The sequence below is a fragment of the Terrapene carolina genome, unplaced genomic scaffold, assembly GCF_002925995.2.
Source record: "Terrapene carolina triunguis isolate 2854851 unplaced genomic scaffold, T_m_triunguis-2.0 Scaffold62, whole genome shotgun sequence".
In the NCBI taxonomy this organism is placed as follows: Eukaryota; Metazoa; Chordata; order Testudines; family Emydidae; genus Terrapene; species Terrapene triunguis.
In genome coordinates this window covers 11,895,697-11,918,511 of record NW_020664413.1, presented here as the reverse complement: position 1 = coordinate 11,918,511, position 22,815 = coordinate 11,895,697, and the positions used below count along the sequence as shown (strand labels likewise).

At 42.4% G+C, this 22,815-nt stretch overlaps 1 protein-coding gene across 1 annotated transcript in view; it reads left to right on the top strand.

Moving 5' to 3' along the window:
- Window positions 1-163: 163 nt before the first annotated feature.
- The window catches only part of ESYT3 (extended synaptotagmin 3), a 56,480-nt gene continuing 33,828 nt past the window's right edge, over window positions 164-22,815 (top strand). Inside the window, exons 1-4 of the mRNA XM_026647765.2 lie at window positions 164-562; window positions 10,167-10,208; window positions 12,203-12,337; window positions 13,193-13,269. Of these exons, the coding sequence (XP_026503550.1) occupies window positions 215-562; window positions 10,167-10,208; window positions 12,203-12,337; window positions 13,193-13,269 (602 nt within the window). The 5' untranslated portion in view covers window positions 164-214. The remainder of the gene's footprint in view (window positions 563-10,166; window positions 10,209-12,202; window positions 12,338-13,192; window positions 13,270-22,815) is intronic.

Sequence of the window (22,815 nt, the reverse complement as noted above, 5' to 3'; positions counted from 1 at the left end):
GGAGCCCTTGGGCAGGCGCAGGGGAGGGCGGAGCCGCCGGGAGCCCCGTGTGTCCGCACCTGAGCGGCTCCCGCCCCGCGTTAAGAGCCGAGTCCGGAGTGGAGCAGGCGCGCGGGAGCAGGTGCCCCGCTCCGGAGCCGCTGCACTAACTTTGGGTGCCCGGTACCGAGCGCGGACCCCTGCGCTGGGGGAGAGAGACTCGGCTCAAGCCGCCATGCAGCCAGCGGCTGCCGCCTGCGGGGACTCCGGCCCCGGGCCGGGCGAGCCCAGCGGGCGAGCTCCGTGCGCCTCCGCCGGGCAACAGCAGCAGGAGCCGCCCCGGCTCCTCCAGGAGCTCGGCGCCTTCGTGGCCCGGGCGCTGTTCTGCCTCGCCCCGGTGTACCTGGCCGGCTCCCTGGGGCTGAGCACGAGCTGGGTGCTGGCGGGCTTGGGGCTGTGGATGTGGTGGCGGTGGAACCGGCGCGGGAAGCGATCCCGGCTCTCGGCGGCGTTCGGGCTGCTCGCGGAGGAGGAGAAGGGGGCGATACACCAGGGCATCGCTTCCCAGCACCTGCCTGCGTGGGTGAGTGCGGGTCAGAGCGGGAGCAGCTGGGTTGTGTGTTGGAGAGTCGAGCTCCTCGCTCTGCAAATGGCCAGAGTCGCCTTCACAGGCTGCAGGGGAACCCTGGGGCAGCGCAGCTTCTGCATGTTGGAAATCTGGCTTCAAATGACACACCTTGGCCCCATCTCTGTAACTTGAGTGGTATTTCTCTCAAGGGGGGAGGGCTTGGATCTTGTAGTAGGACCCAGGTTTGGGGAAGAGGGGGATTATCTCTGTTGGGGAAACTTCTTGGCTCATTCTAAAATACTTGGGAAATCTTTTGGGGCCGGGATAAGTCAGTTCTGCCCAGGGGAGTCAGCTGTGAGCCAGAAGTGATGGAACTCCACCAGAAGCAGGGCCATCCTGGCCATCTTCTTTTACTTTGGACTTGTAAAATTAACAGTTGTGTACCCTGACATAGTTCTCTGCTACCTTTGGTTTTGCCCGACTGTGAAATAGGGACACCATTATCCTGAAATACAGTCAGTTGGAGGTACTATACCTGCCCGTAAGCCTTCCTGAGAATTTTTACAGCTTTACAATTCTATTTCCTCATTTTAAAATGTTTTTCTGCTTTGTTGTGGGAAAGACCCACATAAACAGCTGGTTAAGCTAACTATATACAGAGGAAACAGCAAAACTGGCTATACACATGTACTCTGAAATGTACAACATAAACTTAAATAAATACTTCAGTCTTTCAACTTCAACAATCCTTACTTATAACCATAGTAAGGAAAACACTTGCAGACGTTAGTGTGACTTTTAAGTTGCTGATGCCCCATTACCATGAACCACATCTGCCCAATGGAAAGGGTTTCCTATATGCATGTCTGTAGTTACTGGATCTGTCCCAAGTAACTTTATTGTTATCAAATTCCTTTTTATAAAACGAGAAGCTGTTGTAAAATTCCTGGCCTGTAAAGTGTGTCTCTTGTGCAACTGTTTGGGCGATAGCAACCAAAACAATTGGTTCCCACATGCAGGTATTGACAGTGTGTGTGTCTAGTTCCTTCTCTCTAAAGTACTCCCTGTCATTAGATCATATGGCAGCATCTGGCTTTGCCATTATGCAGCTATTCAACTTATTTACCTATGGTGGTGTCTGCTACAAAAGGAGTTGTAGGTAAATTACGTCAGACTTCTTGATAAAGAGTGCTGCTACTTTGAGGCCCTTGTAAATGTCAGGTGTTACCTTTGCTTGCTTGCAACACATGGGGAGATAAGCGTTTATGCTGGCTACAGAGTTGCTGGATCTGTACATTCAGACACTCTCCTGCTTGCTTAAATAAACTGGAATATGTACCAGGATATTGAGTTGTGAGAGATGAAATAAAGGCAATAGTAACTTCTTAAGCCAGAAAAAAATCTCTTACTTGCATTACTATGTAATGTGAATACTAATCTGAAAGCTTTAATATTAGTGAAAGACACACATTGTTCCAAACGTGGCTGTATGGATACATGTAACAGGTAGGGGATGATGCATTTCCCCCCACCCCGGCCCAGTGGATCCTGTTTCAAATGTACACTATCGAAATAGCTGGGATGCATTGTGTTAAGTTTCAGAGTAGCAGCCGTGTTAGTCTGTATCCGCAAAAAGAACAGGAGTACTTGAGGCACCTTAGAGACTAACAAATTTATTTGAGCATAAGCTTTTGTGGGCTAAAACCCACTTCATCGGATGCATCTTGTTAAGTATGTTAATGTTAAATAGCTGAGACTGGAGGAAAAATACTTATTTCAGAATCTTGCTCATCCAAAAAATTAAAATCTATTCCTATCCTCTACTACCATTAACCTCCAATCCCCATAAACATAATAACTTCTGCATTTATAAAATGTTTAACAAACTGACACTATCCGGTTACAACTTAAACAAACTACAAACAGGTTTCTGTATTTGTTACCAATTTCTAAATTATTCGACTTGAAATGCCATAAATCTAAATGTACTCCTAACTGTTTGTGTTTTGGTGGCTCATTCTCTGTAAAGTCTCTGTTTGGATAATGAAAACTGATTAGTCAATTTTTCTTATAGTCAGCATTATTTTCTGACATAGCCAGATACTGTTATGTTTGCTTACACATGCAGCAGGGGAATGTTTTGTCCTTTAGAAAACAAACTGTTTCCATTTCTTTTTAAAAAGAATAAATAAATGGAGGCATTTCCACTGATGGAAACATGTAGCAAACTGTCATACAAAGGCTACACTTTGGGCTGTAAATTGACCTGGCAATGGCCCAAATCCTGGAAGGCTCTGGTGGCCTTCAACTCGCATTGCCTTCAGTGGGAGAGGAAAGTGCTTAGCACCTCCCAGAACTGGGTCCGTTTTTTTTTTTTTAAACAAAAACTAGTGCTTCTGCCCTAAAAGGATTCTCTGCCTCTTTTCTGCTGGCCCCAGCATTCCATTTGTAGGTGGGATTTCTGATTTACTTTGGAGCCTTTGCCCATATGACTATAACTTGAAAGATTAATAAATGCATTGTTGCCAACTATTGCCACTTTATCATGAGTCTCAGGATGTTTGGTGAGTCTTCAAGTCCCAGCTGATGGAATCAAGAGATTCTCATGGAATTGCAACTATCATTTTGTAAGAGGGTTCAGTTTAGATAGCTCAGTTGGTGTTTATTAATCAGATAGATTAGCACAATACAGAAGGGGTCAGTACTTTACCCAAATTGGGGAAACAGGTTTGCAGCTCTTTTCTATTCCAAAATTATAAACTCACTACTTCTAGCCTTTTTTATGCTCAACTTGTTTACAATACATAGAAAACTCCCCAGATGTTATCTCATTAACACAAACCCTTTAATCCCTTTTCTTACATGGTTTCATAACTTGTTTTCGGGGTACCAAGGCATCTGCACCAATTATTCCTAATACTTCCTTTGGTCATAGGTACGTATACCAATTATCAATGCATGCCATAGGTTGCCTACCCCTGCTTTAATGTGTTTATCCTTGCAACGCTGCTGTGAGAAAGTGCAGTGCACATCATCTCATTTTGCAGATGTGGAGCTGAGGCAGAGACACTGCCCAAGATCACACAGGAATTCTGTGGCAGAACAGGGATCTGAATGCAGGTCTCGAAGTCCTAGGCTAGTGCCCTAACTACTGGGGAATTCTTCCTTTTTAATGCCCCATCTCTCATGACTTACTGCTACAATGGCCCATGCTGGCCAGGCATCCCCTGTTTTGATGCCTGAAACAATGCTATACGGTTATCAGAGTGCAAACATGAGGGTGGGGAAGGAATGAAAAATCAAATGTAGGTTCCTTTATCTTCAAAAAGATACTTGCTCCTTTTGTCAGGAGCATTGGTAATCTAAAGTCACCTCGTAATCTGCAGAATGAAGGGCAGCAGCAATACAAGCTTCTCAGTACCACCCCATTAATGCATCTCAAACCTCACCCGGAGACACTGCCCACTGGGATGAGGACTGTTCACCGAACACAAATATCAATTTCTTTAATCCATTAAACTGGAGATTAAATATGAGATGGCTCTGAGGCATCTCACTATAAATAATTATTGCTTTGAAACTGACAACTGACTGACTCCATGACTCTCTCTCCAAGGACCTTTCCACGCATGATGACAGACTGACAGTAAAGTTGGTGATCATCTGGTTCCTGTAATCCTCCTTCATGTTAAATGTCAGTAGTGTTTTATCTGTATTGATCATCACCTGCCTTCACTAGCAAAATTAACAAAGGTTTATTTGTGAGACAGGCCTATCCTGCAACATGATAGAGAAACTCTCAGTAGCTTGCATGAGTAGAATTAAAGTTACCTGACCACTACCTTGTACCTAGGGCTTCTGTTTTTCTGGGTTTATTAATTTAATTTGTGGGGCGGGGTATTTTCAGCAATTTTTGAGTTGTGTAGGTATCAGGGCTTTTCAGGGCTCCCTCTTTTATAGTATAATGCAGGGGTCAGCAACCTTTCAGAAGTGGTGTGCTGAGTCTTCATTTATTCACTCTAATTTAAGGTTTCACGTGCCAGTCATACATTTTAATGTTTTTAGAAGGTCTCTTTCTATAAGTCTATAATATATAACTAAACTATTGTTGTATGTAAAGTAAATAACATTTTAAAAAATGTTTAAGAAGCTTCATTTAAAAATAAAATGCAGAGCCCCCCGGACCGGTGGCCAGGACCTGGGCAGTGTGAGTGCCACTGAAAATCAGCTCGCATGCCACCTTTGGCACGCGTGCCATAGGTTGCCTACCCCTGGTATAATGAGAAGATTTCATTGGGCACGTCCCAACATTTTTATCTAAATAGGATTCTTTCATTTTATTATGAGTATAAAAATGATGTACTTGTTTAAGCTCTGTATCCTTGTTAATGAGCCCCTGGTTTAGCATTGAGTGTGTTTGTTAGAAAGAGACCTTCTAAAAACGTTAAAATGTATGACTGGCATGCGAAACCTGAAATTAGTGAATAAAGGAAGATTCGGCACACCACTTCTGAAAGGTTGCCGACCCCTGGTCTAAACCCTAGTGCTCATGTGGGGCCTTGCAGGACAGGCACCTCTTCCCTTTCTTTACCACATCTACTTCTGTTTTGTGTCACGCTCCCTAGAGGGTCTCCAGCTCATTCTCCCTCCTTTTGGGTGCCCTGCCCCCACTTTTCTCCTTCTCTGCAGGTAGAGTTTTGCAGCATCCCATTTGAGTGGTGAGAGCTGCTGAGAGAGTTGGCCGTGCTTGCTGGGCAGCCACTGGAGCTTCTGCCTTAACTGCAACAAGTGTTAATTTAAGAGTTGGTTGCATGATGATGACATGGTTTGGTTACAACTGAAGACTGTCCCACTGCCTGTGTGGAAACAGTCATAAACTTCTTCCCTGGCAAGCCCCGGGCTAGCAGAGTGAGATGCCTGGAAAAGTGATCCCAGTAAAATAGTTCTCTATTTGCCATGGCTGAGTGCCTCCACTTCACCACAACCTCAGGACATGTGCTCAGCACTGCATGGCCATACTGAAGAACCGATGCTCGTGTTTCATAATACTACTGTTTAATTCATTCTGTGAGAACAACTGGCATGCTCAGAAAGCAATCAGAAGCAAGGAACATCTCAGGAGAATCTGTAAAGCCCAGTGAGATAGAATAAGTGCAGTGAGCGTGAATGGCAAAACGGAGAAGTGCAAAAATATGTTGTGAAGGCCATCGCTAAAGCTCTGATGGCAAAGGATGAGGGGAACCAGACTTCTAGTGCAGAAATAAGTTAACTTGCTTTCTTGAATATCTTGCTTATAGCATCTGAAGTCCACTGGCTCTTCTGGGTTCACTTGAAATGCAGGATATTTATGATGTCCCACAGCAGTGCATTTTGGAGCATCACTAGTCAATGCAAAGTATCCACTCTAGAGCATCACTAGTGAAGGCCGAAGTCTTTCAGAGGCTGTAAGTGCCTTCCTTTTTGAAAACTGACAGATTTCTGGCCAAGCCTGTAAGTGGGAACACACATTTCTCTGCTCACCCAAGTTTTTTCTTTTCGCTGATTTCCTTGGGTTTGGTTAAGAGTGGTGTCTTGCCATCCCATATGAATGGCACTCTGTAAATCTTGGGAAGTTCAATATTCTGTTGTCTGTATGACAGCCTGATATTGTCAGCTGTATGCATTTGAATGGTAATGAGATGTCAAACAGCATAAAATCTTGTTAGTCTCTTTGACAAACCACTTTTTGCTCACCTTCCCCAAGAGTGAATGTGGTGTGTGGTTTTTTTTGGGTGGGGGTGGGGGTGGGGGTGGGAGGGAAAGGGGAGGGGAGAATGGAGACTTGAATTACATGTTAGTTTCCATTCCGAATGCTCACAAGCATACTAAAACAATGAGAGGCCAATCTAATTGTGCCAAATGAACTACATTTGTCCAAGCCATTCTCTGTTCTCCAATGGGGTACTGTATTTTCAATTGGCTATGCACTTTCTTTTCAGGCCATAAGTGTTGGGATACATATGAGAAGGACTGAGACATGGGCTAAAACTCTGAGCCGATAAGCTAAAAAAGACCAGACTAGTCTTTTAGGTTGAGAGGCAAACTTTTTTCATCTATACTGTAGCTGGTATTTCCATGCTTTGCAATACTAGCTTTGTGCCTGTCTTGTGTCAGTCTAGTCTTGTAAGCTAGTTGAATTAATTTGTAATTATTGCATGTCCTGTGGCTTTTTCCCTTTTATTTTTTTATGTATTTTATGCAAACAGGTTTGGTTTCTATTAAAGATAACTGTAATTGGCTGTATAGAGTGTGATGCTGGGATGGCTGCTTGTTTCCTGCAGGGAAGAAAATTGACTCCACCTTTTAAAGAAGGTGGCAACAGAAATATAGCAATAGCTTGGCTACTTTGTCAAGGGAAAAATACGTTTGGCATTCTGTCCCCTTCTTCCCCCCCACATCCAAGTATATCATCCCCGCTCCGAATGGTGCTGGGAAGAGGTAGTATAAGATGTGGGCCTGAGAGCAGGACACCTGACCCCGATACAAGGCTTTGTTTAAAAGGAGATTTTTAACTAAGGGTTTCCTGTTAGCCCATAACCTTCTAACATTGCTTATTCTTGGTGAATTTCCATTAAACTTGACTGTTCTAAATGCTGACTTCTGAAGAAGGTTATGAGAGAAAATGCTGAAATAGGGTTTTTAGCATAAATCCAGGCTACTCAATAGACTTCTCATTGTTCTTTACTGCCTGAGTTATTCAGGTAGCATCTTTAAAGCTCTGAAGTATGGATATTGAAGAGTATAAAAATGTATGTTATACTTGTGTGACCAGGGGAGCCACACCAAGGTTACTTAATTAGGGCAAACTGCAAAGAAGGGGCAGACAATCCCCAAAGCTGGTGGTCATTCCAGTACTTAGATCCACCAAGCTAGCCTCAAACAGCGTCTATAATACCTCCCTGATTACCCAGGAGCCAAAATACAGTTCACTTAAAGCAACCCAGCCTTAGTCCTCCACCCAGACACCCAAGTCAAATGTGAGGATTACTGAAAATCTTCTTCATCGTAGAAGAAAGTTCTACCAATCCCAAAGGATCAGACACATTACCTTCCAGGTTAATGAATATTTCAGATCTTACCCAGATACACACTTACAGCCAATTCTTATTAACTAAACTAAAATTTATTTAAAAAGAAAAGTGTTGGTTAAAAAATCAGTATACAGACATGAGTACAGTTCTGAGATCAGATTTCTAGTAGAGATGGTGAGCTTTGTAGTTGCAAAGAATTCTTTCAGAATTAGTCCAGAGGTTATAGTCCAATGTCCATATTCAGGGTGATCCTGATGGGATTGGAGATCTGTCTTATGACTCAAGCTTCCCCTGCATCAAGCAGATCTGAGATAAAAAGGATCAGGACCCAAGACACCTTTATACAGTTCCAGGCCTTCTCTTGACATCTGAGTCCTTAGGTGAACAATAGGCAATCATGGAGACTTTGAAGTAGACCTATTTCCTAAGCATCACCAGTAATTAGCTACAGGGAGTAACATAAGGCAGTTTCCTGTTTTCCACCATTCACAGGTGATTTGCTGCAGGTGACTTGCTGTACATTTCAAAGAGATGAATACAGTGATAGCACTATTTTTACAGTTCATTTAAATGTTAAGATCTCCTTTTGATCCCCTAATTAACAGAATGCAGCATAGACAGGAACCCTTTGGTTACATTGTTAAGCTCTAACGAAATGTTTTGTTTTTGTGTGTTTACATATGTAATCTAAAATATATGTCCTTAGAGATTGGATTTGGGTTATTTATCCTGCAGGATGCTTAACCCTTTCTGGCCATGTGTCACAACTTGCAATTTTTCAGATAGTGTTTGTTCCCACCATGGCAATGGGCTGATCTAGTCACAACCCACAAAGTAAATGTCTGAAACTGATTTCTCTCCCCCCCGCCCTGTTCTGATCACAACTGGTTTAGTTCCTCAGTTTCCCATTGCGTAATGAAGAGGGGAAAGGGAACTCTTTGCTAATGCTGCTTTATTGTTGATGGTATGTAGTTTTCACATTAATCATGTAAATGGACCCAGAGGCAATGTGGTTTGAATAAAGAATCCTAGAAATGTAGCGCTGGAAAGGACCTTGAGAGGTCAAGTCCAGCCCCCTGCACCGAGGCAGAACCAAGTAAATCTATTCTAGCCCATCCTTGACAGGTTTTGTCAAGCCTGTTTTTAAAAACCTCCAATGAAGGGGATTCCACAACCTGCCTTGGAAGCCCATTCCACAGCTTACCTAGAAGGATGGTTAGAAAGTTTTTCCTAATATCTAACCTAAATCTTCCTTGCTGCAGATTAAGCCCATTACTTCTTGTCCTACCTTCAGTGAATATGAACGTTGATCATTGTCCCCTTTCTAAAAGACCCTAACATGTGTGAAGACTTTAAGGTTCACCCTCAGTCTCCTTTTCTCAAGACTAACCATACCCAGTCTTTTCCAGGGTGGATTGATTTAAGTCAATCATTTAAATCAAGTGAAAAGCCTTGATTTACATAATTGATTTTAATCAACTTTTCCATTTGTACTTGTTTTCTCAAGAAGGGTGCATTCTCATTGGTTGATATAAACATTAAAATATGTTGATTTACAACTAAATAGAGCTTTTTACACTAGATTTGGTACTTTTTTTGCTACGTAGGAGGGTACACTATAACTATATATAAAAGCAATGATGTAGCTTAATATTTTCAGAATTATATTGTACATTTTAGTATGTTAGAATGATATATTGCTTATTAATTTTTTGCTTATGATTTGTATTAACCTTCATTAATTAAATTTCATTTACTATTCTAAACACACAACAGCATATAAAATGTTTTATTAAATAAAATATTAAATGTGTTCGATACATAAGCTTCTCTTAACATTATATATTCAATTCAGATTTAATTTTCAACAGGTTTATTTAAAAAAATTTCATTTTTTAAAAAATTCAAATTTTTAATTTTCCAAAAATCATGGGGTTTTGTTTGTTTTTAATCCATCCTGGTGTTTTTGTTTGTGTGGTTTTTTTGTTTTTGGACCTTGCCTCATGTCACTTTTGTAGCTCTCCTCTTGACTCCAGTGTGTCCAGAACTGGACACAATACTCCCGCTGAGGCATCACCAGTACCAAGTAGAGCATGACATTTCTCTCCCATGTTTTACATCCAAAACTCCTGCTAACACACCCCAGAATTAGCCTTTTTTGCCACTACACCATGTTGTTGACTCGTATTCCATTTGTGATCCCTATAACCTCAGATCCTTTTCAACAGTACTACCACCTAGCCAGTTATTCCCCATTTTGTATTTGTGCATTTGGTTTTTTGTTTAAGTGTAGTACTTTGCACTTGTCTTTTTTGAATTTCATCTTGTTGATTTCAAACCAATTCTCCAATTTGTCGAAGTTGTTTTGAATTCATGTCACTTCAGAAGTAACAGTGTAATAATAAAAGACAAATGAGACATGAGATTGTGTCGATGGACTGCATGCCTTCAAACCTGAGCTCTGTTTCCACATCCCGGCTACTCTTACATAAAGCTGCATAGTTATGTGTAATGCGCAATGTAATCACTTTATTTTTCTTTGCCACTAGATCCACTTCCCTGATGTTGAACGGGTGGAATGGCTGAACAAGGTGAGAAGGTGTTAATGAAGCTGTATCTGAAAATATTTTTAGTGAACTGTCTCTGCTCTGGAGTTACTCCGCAGCACAAACTTAAACATACAACTATAATAAAAATAACAACTTGCTATTTTAGGGAGTGATCAGATTTAATGCCTTTGCTTAACCTTTGAGCACATAAAATCTGTGCAGATTCAGTCTGAGCTGAGTGCTTGTCTCCTTAATAAGGGCTATGCCTACTCTCCTGGCAAACATGACTCCAGAATGCTGATCGAACATAAGCAAACACTCTTTTTAAAACTCCGACTTCCAGTCTTCCTTCCTTCCTTCAACCCCTGCACTATAGCTGCTGCTTAAAATCTAAATACCAGGAACTAACATGCTTGTGTACCAGTAATTGATCTCCTGATCTTTCCTGCCCCTATTGCACACCCTCCCCCTTACATTGTCACCCTTTATAGTTGTCTCAAGTCTGAATTGCCAGCTCTTATGGGAGGAGAACCATCATGTTTTGCTTGTTGAGTTAATAGGAACATTAAGGGTACGTCTATGCTTACCGCTGGACCCGGAGGTAAGCAATCGATCTTCTGGGATCGATCCCGGAAGTGCTCGCTGTCGACGCCGGTACTCCTGCTCCGCCAGAGGAGTACGTGGAGTCGACGGGGGAGCCTGCCTGCCGCGTGTGGACCCGCGGTGAGTTCGAACTAAGATACTTCGAATTCAGCTACGTTATTCGAATTCAGCTACGTAGCTGAAGTTGCGTATCTTAGTTCGAAGTGGGGGGTTAGTGTGGACCAGGCCTTAGAAGTAGAACAAGGCCAAAATATTCAGAAATGGAGGTTTTGTTTTGTTTTTTAGGTGCCCAATATGAGGCACCTGAAAGGGGCCAGATCTTCAGAAGATCAGTGTCCAGAAACTTCTGAGGCTGAAGTACCTTGTAAGGTGTCTCATGTTGGGCACCACCAATCCCTAATCAGGTGTGGAAGCTTTGCTCTGAAACAAAGCTCCTGGTTCAGGAAAACGACCAGATTCAAGGCAGGACACACATAACTAGGTTAATAGTGTTACAGTTCCTGAGGTAACTGCACATCTGACCCCTTTGTGGCCTCCTTGAGGCCACCCCACTTAGATCTCAGGCCTCTAGCTGTCATCTTTCTTGGGTCAGAGTCCCACAGTGCCCTCCTTCTAGATCAGGGATTTAGGTTGTGATTCCTCCTGCAATGCACAGCAGGTTGGAATTTAACTTGGCATCTGCAGCTCTGGTCTCTCTCAAGGGCAATGACAGGGTTAATCAATGACCAAAGTACTATATATTCAGAACAAAAGCATTATAGAGAAAAATGTATCTTAAAACAGTGAACCGCTTATATGCAGATCTTAGATCACCAGGATGTCACCCATCTTCCACAGGGAGACCTTGATGGGGATACAGTGCTGCAAGCTCTGACCTCTCCCCCCCCCCCCATTGGTCCTCGTGTCACACTAGTGCTTGGACGTGGTCAATGTCACATCCCTCCTCCCACCCCCATTTCAGGTTGGTCATTATACAGTTTTTCAGTCCTTTGTTTTCCAGACTTCTCCAACCAGCTAAAAATCATCTCTGGTGCACCCCTCCCCCCGCCTCAGGTGAGGCTTCTCCAGGCTGGTTTCCTGCCTAGGGATTTGCATTAATCATCCCCAGTTCCTGCAGGGAACTCCTGTAACTCCTCCATAGAGCCAGAATACAATCCCTAGCCCATAACGATACAAAGAACATTTACAAAGTTGGTAGGATAGTCTCAAACTGACATGTGTCCATGATAGCTGTCACAACCAGTATGTGTTAAATCTTTTTACCCATCTCAGGAACCGGAACAAGTCCTCTCAAAGGTGTGAATCAAAACAAGTTTTATTACAAAGCAGAGTGGCTAATAGCCAGATGTGCTGTACAGCATGGAGTTACATTTTTCTTTAACTCGATGCATCTTGTACAAAGAATCCTCGCTGTATTTTTGTGCTTTCTGTAGGTCCTTGTGCAGGCCTGGCCGTACTTTGGGACAGTCATGGAAAAAACACTTAAAGAAAAAATTGAACCGAAGATCAGAGCCAAGAATGTGCACCTCAAAACATGTACCTTTACCAAAATCCACTTTGGAGAGAAGGTAGGTGAAGCGACTGGGAAGGGTTCCAGACAGATCCTGTTCTGCTTTGCTCCCAAACCAGGGGGGGAGGAAGATGAATGTTGGGATTCTAGCGTACAGTTCCTTCATTTCCGTAATACTAGACATCTAACCTAATCCAGCTGCCATCAGCTCTCTATTCTGTTGGAGTCATCCTGTCTTCAGTTTCCTTTGCTTTTAAATAAGCCCTTCTTTAACCAAAAAGGAAGAAGAATGTATCTGGATTTGAGGGACACAACCCCTTCCCAGTGACGGTAACCCTAGCCAGGCATGACATATGACTGATGCTAGGCAATAAAGGTGGACCTCTTATCAGCATCCCTGTATGTTATCCCTTCATTACAAGTTTTAAAGAGGTTTCTTTATGAGCCTTGAAATGTAGCATCGCTCATCTGGAACCAGGCTTGTGTCTGAGACAGTCAAGATTGCCCAGCAGGACTTGGACTCATGTACTGATCTTGCAGAAGAGTAGAGAGAGCCAGGGGGTACTGCACTGTTGAGGTTGCCATGCTTCTAGGTCTAGCTGGGCAACTCACCCCAGATTTTGGAGAAAATCAAGGGTAAGAAAAGTGCATCCAAAAAAAACCCCCAACTTGTTTAGTAAATATTTCACTTTTACAAGGTTGTGCTACATCTTCCTTTTAAAAAAAAAAAAAAAAAAGAAGTTTAAATTGAGCCAATGTTTCCAGTTCACTCACTATCTTAGAATATTAACAGGTAACTTTTTCATGAAATAATGTACCTGGGTTGAATAAAGCATGTAGAAGTCTTCAGTTGGCCCTAATTTAAAAGATGTTAACTGTGCCATATCTTGTATGTGTGTCTCTCTTCTTTCAGTGCCCTAAAATCAATGGAGTAAAGACTTATACTAAGGAAATTGATAGTAGACAAGTGATCCTGGACTTGCAAATAAGGTAATATTGAATTATTCATATCAAACTCTTAACTTGCTGCTCTTCAAGCAGTTATCTAGGAATATAGCAAGTGCTCTAGTGGATCAGAGCTGAGATCCGTCTAGTCTCAGCTCTGATCCACTAAAGCACTTGCTATATTCCTAGGTAACTGTCCAGTGCATGTTGCTTCAGAAGAAAGTATGAACCCTGCAATAGGCAGGTGTGGAATAATCTGGCACCCACAGTAGGTCTCCTCCTGACTTATACTAGGTATAGATTGGCTTAGTCCCTGAAGCATGAAGCTTAATGTCCCAGCCACACAACTTTTGTTACCTTTAATTATAACATTGCTGGATATTCAGTTCCTCTTTGAATCTTTTTTTAAATTCTTGTCCTCAATGACATCCTTTGGCTGTGAGTTCCACAGTTTAATCAAATGTTATGTAGAAAAAATATTTCCTTTGATTGGCTTTGAATTTTCTCTCCCCCACCCCCCGGAGTGTCCCCTTGTTCTTGTGTTATGAGATGGGGGGGGGGGGAGGGGAGGGGAAAGGGACTGAAGTTCCTAATCCACCATCTCTGTACCATTCACTATTCTCTTCATCCCCTTTCTAAGGAAAACAATCCCAGTCTTTTCAATCTCTTCATATGAGTCTTTCCAGGCCCTGGATTATTCTCATCTTCCTTATTCTCCTCCCCTGTAGTTCTGCAATATCTTCTTTGAAATGTGGTGATCGGCATTCCAGATGAGGCCGCGCCATTGATTTGACTTGTCTATAGGCAGGGATTGTAACAATATTCTTCATCACCCATTCCTTATGCAATGCAACATCTTGCTTGCTTTTTTTAACCTCAACTGCACACTGAGCAGAGGATCACCTGTAGAGCTTTGTTTTTTTTAAAATACAGGGATATTTTCTACCCTTCAGTCCTAGAGTGGCTATTTTTAATGAGATTGTTGTTTTGTTAGCAGCTCAAACTTGAGCTCCTTCCTCAGTTACGTTGAAGGGGTAGGATCATACAGGAAAATGTTTTCGTGTGAATGCCTACATTTTTTTGTAAAAATGCCTACATTTTTTTGCAGCTTGCATTAGTCACCTAATGCAAGCTGCTTTCCTGCATGGTAATGCCACAAAAGCAGTGTGCACCAAAGAACATGTAGTGATGTGGACGGTAACATCAATCAGACACAAACTGCATCTGCCTTTACATTGTGTGTGTCTGTGGAAAACCTCACCAAAACTAACAGGACATGTGCATCTCCCTTGGTAACCTTTAAAATTCCATGCTGTTTACTCTTCTACCAAGACTGGCAATGTTACAACATGCTCTCTGATGTAACAATTGTAGAATTCCCTCTGTTACAGTCAGACCATTTTGAGGACATTTAGCAAGTCTGTGTTCATGTTTGTGTCTCTCATGCCTTGCACAACAAGGTCAAGGTTTCCTGCCTGCCTTTAAGGCTCTGCAGGGTATTTCTGCTGCTTACATCACTCCTCCTTCTCCTGCGGCTCTTGGGCCTCCTTTCCCTGCTCCGTCTGAATCCTCCCACTCATGCAGTTTGTCTTTTTTTGTTTAAGATATACACCTTTATACTGGAACAGTCTCCCTCTTGTGCCCTAGCTGGCCACCCCTCTCCTTATCCGGGTCCCTCTTTAAGACATGCTGCTTTCATGAAGCCTTTCAGCATTGCTGAACCAGGTCTTACACCATCATATTGACCAAAACATAAGTGAACTGAGCTGTCATGGGATCCCAGCGTATCTCGTCTATTCAGGCTTGTCTTGTGTGTCCTGGACAGTGCTGTTCACCCAACTGCTCTAAAAATAAGTAATATATTGGCTTTCGTTTCTTCAAAACAGCTGTGTTTGGATGGGTTGGACAATTGCTTTAGGATGAGAAGCAGCACAATAACCTATGTTGGTTTTTGCCCCTTGGCTGTGTTTCCCCAGGATGCAGAAGGAAAGCTAAGAAAATGGATATTGCTGAGAGGTAGACTTCCATTGTAAATAGGGTGTTCTCTGCTAGGATGGAATGTGCAATCATCCTCACGTCTCACTGAAGTTATTTGTGAGTTCATCTGTTAAAGTAAGAAAAAATCTTCCTGGTGAAGAAGGGTGGATTCAGGTGGATAGAAAAGCCAGCCCATCCAGTTATGCACCCCAAAGGATGCTGGTGATGAATGCTTCCATTGTTACCTATGAATTCAGACTAGCTTGCTAATTCCCCTGCACTGTCAGAGCTGGTAATAAAAAGGAGAGACCTGTTTGAACTGTACTAGCTTCTCCATTACCTTCCAGTGTGAAAAATTGTAGATGCTGACATTAAGTCTGAATCTGACCCACTGACTTTAAACACAAAATTGATTAGGTGTAATCATGACTTCTTTAATCTTAGCATGGTTGTGTGTGGGATTTCTCGTCTGTGTTCATAAGAAGCTAGTGACTGTTGGTCAGACAGGAAATTTGGTTCAGTGTCTATTCAAGATTCAGCATAGGCACTCTAAGATGGAGTTGTGTGCTAAGGGCCTAGTTAATCAAGGAGTACCTACCTTTTTTAACTGATGTCAGACTTGGGAACAGCCCCCAGTGAAAATAAGCAGGAGCCACATGTATATTTATTGGCAAAATATGCAACTATTGGGTCTGTTTGAGATTTAGGATTTAGCCATCAACTGTGCTTGTAAGCCGACAAATTCTGTTTGCTTGGAGAAAGTGGTCAGAGCTGTCTCTGTCCTTCAGTGATAGCTTCTGTCCTCTCACATATGCCTCTCCTCTGAACTATAGTAGCATCCGTAACCCCTGAGCTTCCCATCTCTGGGTGAGGAGGTGTTAATCAGTTGGTCCAGGTAGTGACAGATCCCTGGCCATATCCCTCCCTGTACCCAAGCTAGTGCCATGGAGAGACTGCCACAGAACACCATTTCAACATGTAGTGGAGTAGAGTCTGCTCTGGCTGGCCTTTTCATAGCCGGGAACCCCTTATTCAGTGAAACTGCACCAGTTCCTCTGCTTGCAGACCCTGGCCCCCTCTCAGAACTAGAAAATAATCCAAATGTTGGAAGGTTCTAGCTTCAGTCTTGACTGCATGACTCCAAAAGAGAGAGAGAGAGAGTTCTAGTCAGAACATGTGTGCATGTCATGGTGAAGTGTGTTGGTGTCTGGTTTTTCCTGTTCACGTATCTCAAGCAACTGAACCAGTGTCACTCAAACTTCCTCCAAACTCGAGATGGTGTGTGCGGAGAACTCTTCCTCAAAGGAATTCTATTCCAAATAGAAATAGAGACTGAGAGGGAGATGGAACTTGGCCTTAACTCTAGCACTCCTTGTAGTTGTGGAGGCAAGATGTCCGTGCACATGATACTGCGTCCCTTCAGAGGAAGTGCCCTTCAGATTGGTACATGCGTAAAGCTCATGTGCTTAATATTCAGAATTGAATTTATATTTGTTCAGCTGGCCATTGCTCATTAGTGGTTGTTCCCTATGGCTGCTTTTCTCCAGTTAAATTACTTTCCTCTCACGTCGTTTCCTTTTGGTCAATGACACTCGGTACATATATGACAACGTTTATTTTAAACAATTCTATCACATTTATAATAGAAGGTGAAATAAAATTAAGACTTCGGCAGTCCGAAGAGGTTACTAATAAAAGGGTAGCATGTTTAGTTTTTGAATGGTTATCAGTCTGTAGGTAATGCTATGGTAGTCTGATATCCCTCCCCCTCTAGTTCTGGGTTCAGAGTCGATCCACAAATGACTGATCAGAAATGATACATTTTGCTGTCTGTCTATTTGCTCTTTAGACTTCAAACCCAGGCCCTTGAAAGGGTAAGTGTGTGGACCCTTATGCCCATGCAGACTTAGGACAAGGCTTTGGGAACTCTTTTCAGGTCTCAGTACTGGACCGTTACCAGTCATTTGGCCTAATAGCAGGGTTATTAATGGGGTAGTAGGTGTTAAAGAATGAGTGACTCCAAATTTAAAAATAAACATGACTCCTTTATCTTGGCATTTTGTTATCTTTAGCTGCAGGAAGCCATTATCCAGTGACCTCATTCCTTTTCTCTTAATTATTGCTCAGGCCCTGTCATCGGTTATGTAAGATGCTTTGTGTCTAGGTAGCATCCAAAGATCTTGAAGCATCCTGTAAAAGCTAATGAATTTTGGCTGTGCAGCATCCCTGTGAAGTAGGATTATTGTCCCCATTTTACACACGGGGGGGCAGCTAGGGTACAGAGACTGCCTTGGCCAGTGTCCCTCAACAATCACTGGCAGTGGAAGCAGTATCCTGACTCCTAGCCTGGGTGAGGAAAGACTTCTTGTCTTAGCTGTTGCTTCCACCTCTTATTAAACTTTATAATAAGCATCATTTTGTGGTGGTTTATCTTTAAGAAAGAAAACTCTGTGACTCGTGTGTGCTCAGCAGACTACAAGTGTGACCCGTAACTACATTTCTGGTCTCAGTATTACTCATAATTACCAAAGGAAACAACAGATGCTTGAGAAATGTTGCTCAAATTAAGTCTGTTAATAATAGCTTGCATTTACATAGCATCAGAGTATCACAAAGCATTTGAAAAGAAATAATGAATTAGTATTGCTCATGTTCTTGAGACATAAATACAGCCCTTTTTCCAGATGGGGAAACTGAGGCACAGAACTTGTGACTTGCCTACAGGTCATGCATGAAATCTTTGGCAGAGTCAGGAATGGAACCCAAAGGTCCTCTTTCCCAATACCCTGCTCTTCCCATCAACCCACACTTCCTAAATGTTCAGATTAAAATGTCAAAGCAAGTCTTAAAATACTTTAAGCTGTGGTCAATCTTAGAACAGCTCAAGCAATGAAGAAGAAACATTAGGTTAAAAAAAACTGCTTGCTCTCGGCTCTTTGAGTTACATACAGAGTGTTTTTGTATTTTCCATCATTTATCCAGTTCAAAGGTCAGATGTATGGATCCCATTTGTTCATTGCAAAATAATAGAACTTTCAAACTACATTTAGGGAGGAGTCTGGGTTCTGCAGGTGGTCAGAAGATGCAAACTTCTTCCAGGGAGCACCTGACAATGTCAAATAACGGGGTGGGGGGGAACCCGCCTTGGCTCCCAAAACACTGAGTTAAATTTTTATCTTCTATTGGTCCACTGTGTGTGGCAGTTAATTGGCATAAACAAAAGACCAAATTAAAGCATCTTTCAATTTCAGAGAGGTTACTGGTTCCATCAGTATTCTCCAAACTGATAAAATCTTTCAAAACAAAAGGAACTTTTCAAGTGCAGCCACTTTACATCCTACAGCTGCTTTGCTTCAGGATAATCCTTCAGTTGTTTTAAGATGCTGAAAAACTGTAACTATTGACTGTACCCATTAGAAACCCAGTGCATTAGAAATTCGGTGTTTTCCCTTCAGGAGTAATGTCATGGAACTTGATTGCTTTCTATTCTGCTAATCTAGTTTGACGCTATAGTAATATCTTTCCAGTGAAACTTCCTGGATTGTTTGTTTGGTATTTGCCTATTTTATAGCTGTTTCCTCTCTAAAACCCTCTCACACGTGTCATAGCTCAGTTTAGAGGGAAAATGTAATTTGTATCTTAGTTGCTACAGTACATCTGGCTACTTCATCATCTCTTTGCAAGAAGAATACAGCCTTCCAGAATAGCAACCAGTCTCTCCAAGGATCCTTTGTTGATCTCAATAGCAGAGTTATAGAAAGCCGTGTGTGTACCCTCTGTGAGTGATGATGTCATGGCACCACTTAAGAAACCAAATTCTTCTTTTAGAAGCTTGCCCAAGGGTATGTCTACACAGCAGCGGGTCTGAGCCCAGGTCAATTGACGTGGAGTAAAAGATAGCATGTAGATGTTTTGGGCTTGGTATCAAGCCCAGACTTTCAAACCCAACAAGGAGGGGAGGGTCTCTGTGTGCTGGCTGGAACCCAATCTCAAACATCTACACTGCTGTTTTTAGCCCCGCAGTGCGGGCTTCCATCAGTTGACCTGGCCTCTGAAACTTGCTGCCGTGGATGTGTGCGTTTGATGTGTAGACACAAACTTTCTGCTCAAGGCCATTTAGGATATGCTCACCCAAGGGAGCCTCGCATGGGGCTGAAGCGCAGGGCCTGATGCCCTGCCATCCAGTGCTGAAGCCTGAGCAACTTATCTTCATGGGGCCTGAGCAGTTGCCCTGCTTGCCTCCCTCTAATGCTAGCCCTGGCTTTTATATGCAGAAAAATAGTTGTTGCACAGATTGGCTGTGGAATTTTTATAGCATGTTGGGGGCAGGAGGGAGGGGAAGGAGGGGCTCGGAAAGAGAAAAAGGTTGAGAACCCCTGGGTTAGAGCATGGTAGTGGGAGCCAGACTGGCTCCCATTTCAGACTCCTCATGAGTTTTTGGTCAAATAGCCCTGCCCCTCCACCAGTTTCTCCGGTGTCAAATATATGAATACAAGCTCACCCACCTGCCATCCAAAATTGAAAGATTTAAATAGTGTTTGTAAAGCACTTACAATTCTCAGATGACAGGTGTTTATAGCAGTGCAAAGTCCTTCTCGGAGAGGAAGGATATTTACATGGAAAGAATGTTGAAGACCTTGTAATCCTCTAGCAAAGGATGTGTAGAGTTCTTGGTTGCATTAAACCCTTCTGTGATGTAATCAGAAGGGAAATTATTCTATGGGTTCTCTTGTTCACAAACCTGCTTGTGATTCAGTCTTCTGCAGCCACTGGGTTGTAGGTTCACTGCACGTGTTGTATTTATCATACACCTATCTGATTGCTGGAAGAGAGGAGTGGTGTCTTTTTGGGGTTTTTTTTTTTCCACAGTACCCATCTATAGACACAATGTTCACGCAAGAATTTAAAAGGAAATCGAGAAAGCATTTTATTTATTTTTGCAGCACAGTATGGATAAACCACTACCCTGAAGAGCTTCCAGTCTTGCTTCTCACACATGACAAGTCAAGCAAAAGAGTAGACAAGGCTTAGGAGAGGTAGGAGGGGGATCGCAGCAGTAAGAGCACATGGCTGTTCAGCTAATGCCTAAAACCATAGCGAGCAAATACGTAATCTGTTACTAACTGAACAAATCAGTTTTGACACCAAGCAGGATATGACATAGACTTAACTCCTCCAAAACACAGGAAGAGCTGCACTTGTATGCAGACAGAAAATACACCATGTAAACTATAGAGCGACACTGACAAACTGTAGTTCCAGTGGGTGATGAACGAATAGTAAGAGGTGAAGTTTAGGTACAATAAATGAATCCTCTTTAGAGCTGGCATGGGCTGCTGCTTCATTTCTAAGTAGTGCAATTGCTGGATTGTAGGGAATAGAGCGGATAGAAAAATGCAGATTTTCATGAAAAATGTATTGAAATTTTTATGGTGAAATGTAGACTTTTTTGAAAGACTAAACCAGCTCCTAGACTGGGTGAAAAGACTTCCTTGCAAAAGATTTGGTAATTCACAATTTTTTGACAAACTCTACTAAGGAGGATGTGCTTTCACCTGAACACCCAATGGTGTTTAATTCTTCATCTCCCTGAAGTGAAAAGCCCACCGATAGAATATCTTAAAGCTAGCCTTTTCCAGTTCAGGGCAGCTGCTTCTATATTTCCCCTTAGTGGTTCAACAAGGGTACCCAGTCTTAGGGTTCCAGCTCCCCAGGTGTAGCCTCTCTTGGATGGAGACGCATCTCACTGCCTTCTGACCACAATATGTCCAGACTGTTCAGTTCCTTGCCTTCACTGTGCCTTTCCCAGCAAAGGCAGTCTGCCTAAACAAACCTTGCTCATAGACTTGAAGGCCAGAAAGGACCATTATGATCATCTAGTCTGACCACCTGCACATTGTAAGCCACAGAACCTTCCCCACCCACTCCTGTAATAGACCCCCTAACACCTGGCTGAGTTACTGAAATCCTCAAACCATGATTTAAAGACTTCAGGTTACAGAGAATCTACCTTCTTGTTTCACTTCAGGGACTGATAATGGAGTGATTGTTACAGCTATAAGTTTCCACACCATTCTTTCTAAGCAAGCCTACTTTTTATTCTTAAGGTAAAAAGCATTACAGAGAAGACTTATTAAAACAATAAAAGAACCTACACGTGCTAATAAGGTTACCACGCATCTCCCCACCAGAGGGGTTTCTTTGCAGTTACAAGTTCATCGAGCTTCAGCTCAGAAGAAGCACACACTCTTATGAAGCCTCAGTAAGCCTAGTCCTTCCAATCCTTCCCTAAGGATTGGGGCCCTCCATGGACCTGATTGTTTGCTGGATCAGAAGGTCCTGAGCCAGTTTAAACTTAGGCTATTTAACCAAAAGTCTTTTCTTTGTCTGTTGGTCTTTGGAGAATCCAGTTTGAAGTAATATATGTGAATCTCTGAGGGTGATGGCTTTAAAGATTGATAAGGAGGAAGTTCATTAGCATCCATCCTCCCTACTAAAGAAGATGCATACAATGCCACAACACGACATACACCATTCCATTTTTAATACATACACAATGTACCCTGAAGGTATTAAACCCTAACTCAGTAAGGTTTAATTTACACTTCATTGAATTACCTTAATTCCATAAGGTATGTTCAGGATATTGCCAGTCTGTCATGCATCCCTTTTAGTTTCCCAGTGTGATGCTACCATTATTCATAGCCTGTGAATAATAGTAGTATCCCAACAAAGGCAATTTATCCTTGTGCTGTCCTATTCAATAGGCAGAGAATTGTTCTTTTAACAACACATAATTAACCCATAGCCCTCATTACCCCCCAAGCTATTAGACCAAGATTTGAGACAGAATTAGACATTCAAATGGATAAGATTAAAAATAGGGTTTTTTGGAGGGCTATCAATCCTCCTGCTTCAGGGCATTAACCAACCTTTGAGGGAGATTGGGAAGAAACTCCCTATTTGGGCAAGACATGCCGTAACGCTCTATAGTGGAGTTTGTTGCACTGTCCTCTGAAGCATATGGTACTGGCCGTTGTCCGAGACAGGGCAGTGGGTGAGGTGGACCTCTGTTCTGACTTGGTGTGGCAGGTCCTACATAATATTGATTTAGAACAGCCTAAACGATGATAAAAATCTGATGGTACAGACTGTGCTGAATATTTCACCCTAGAACTTTTGTCAGACAAATCTCTGTCAGGAAAGAATATTCTGTGAGAACATTAAACATAGTTCTGTAGCTAAGTGGTTGCTAGAAATCAAAGGCATTAATGACTGTTTGGAAGAGTTTCTGATTCTGCAGAAAGACCAGGGATTTTTATAAACCAAAGCAGTGTCATCTGCATCACATACTAGTGACAGCTGCCTTTAAATTCCTAGTTTGTTTATTGCAAACTGAGGGGCCCGCTTCCGGCCTTCCTCTGGGCTCTGTAGTCAGACAACTCCTTGTGAAGTCAGTGGGAGCTCTGCCTGAGTAAGGATTGCAAAATAGAGCCCAAAGATTGATATTTGTAGAAATGCATCACTTTTAAAAAATAAAATTCTTAGTTTTCTGGTAATGTGACTATCACTCAAGATTAACCAGTATTAATTTTCAGTATACCTTGTAAGGTC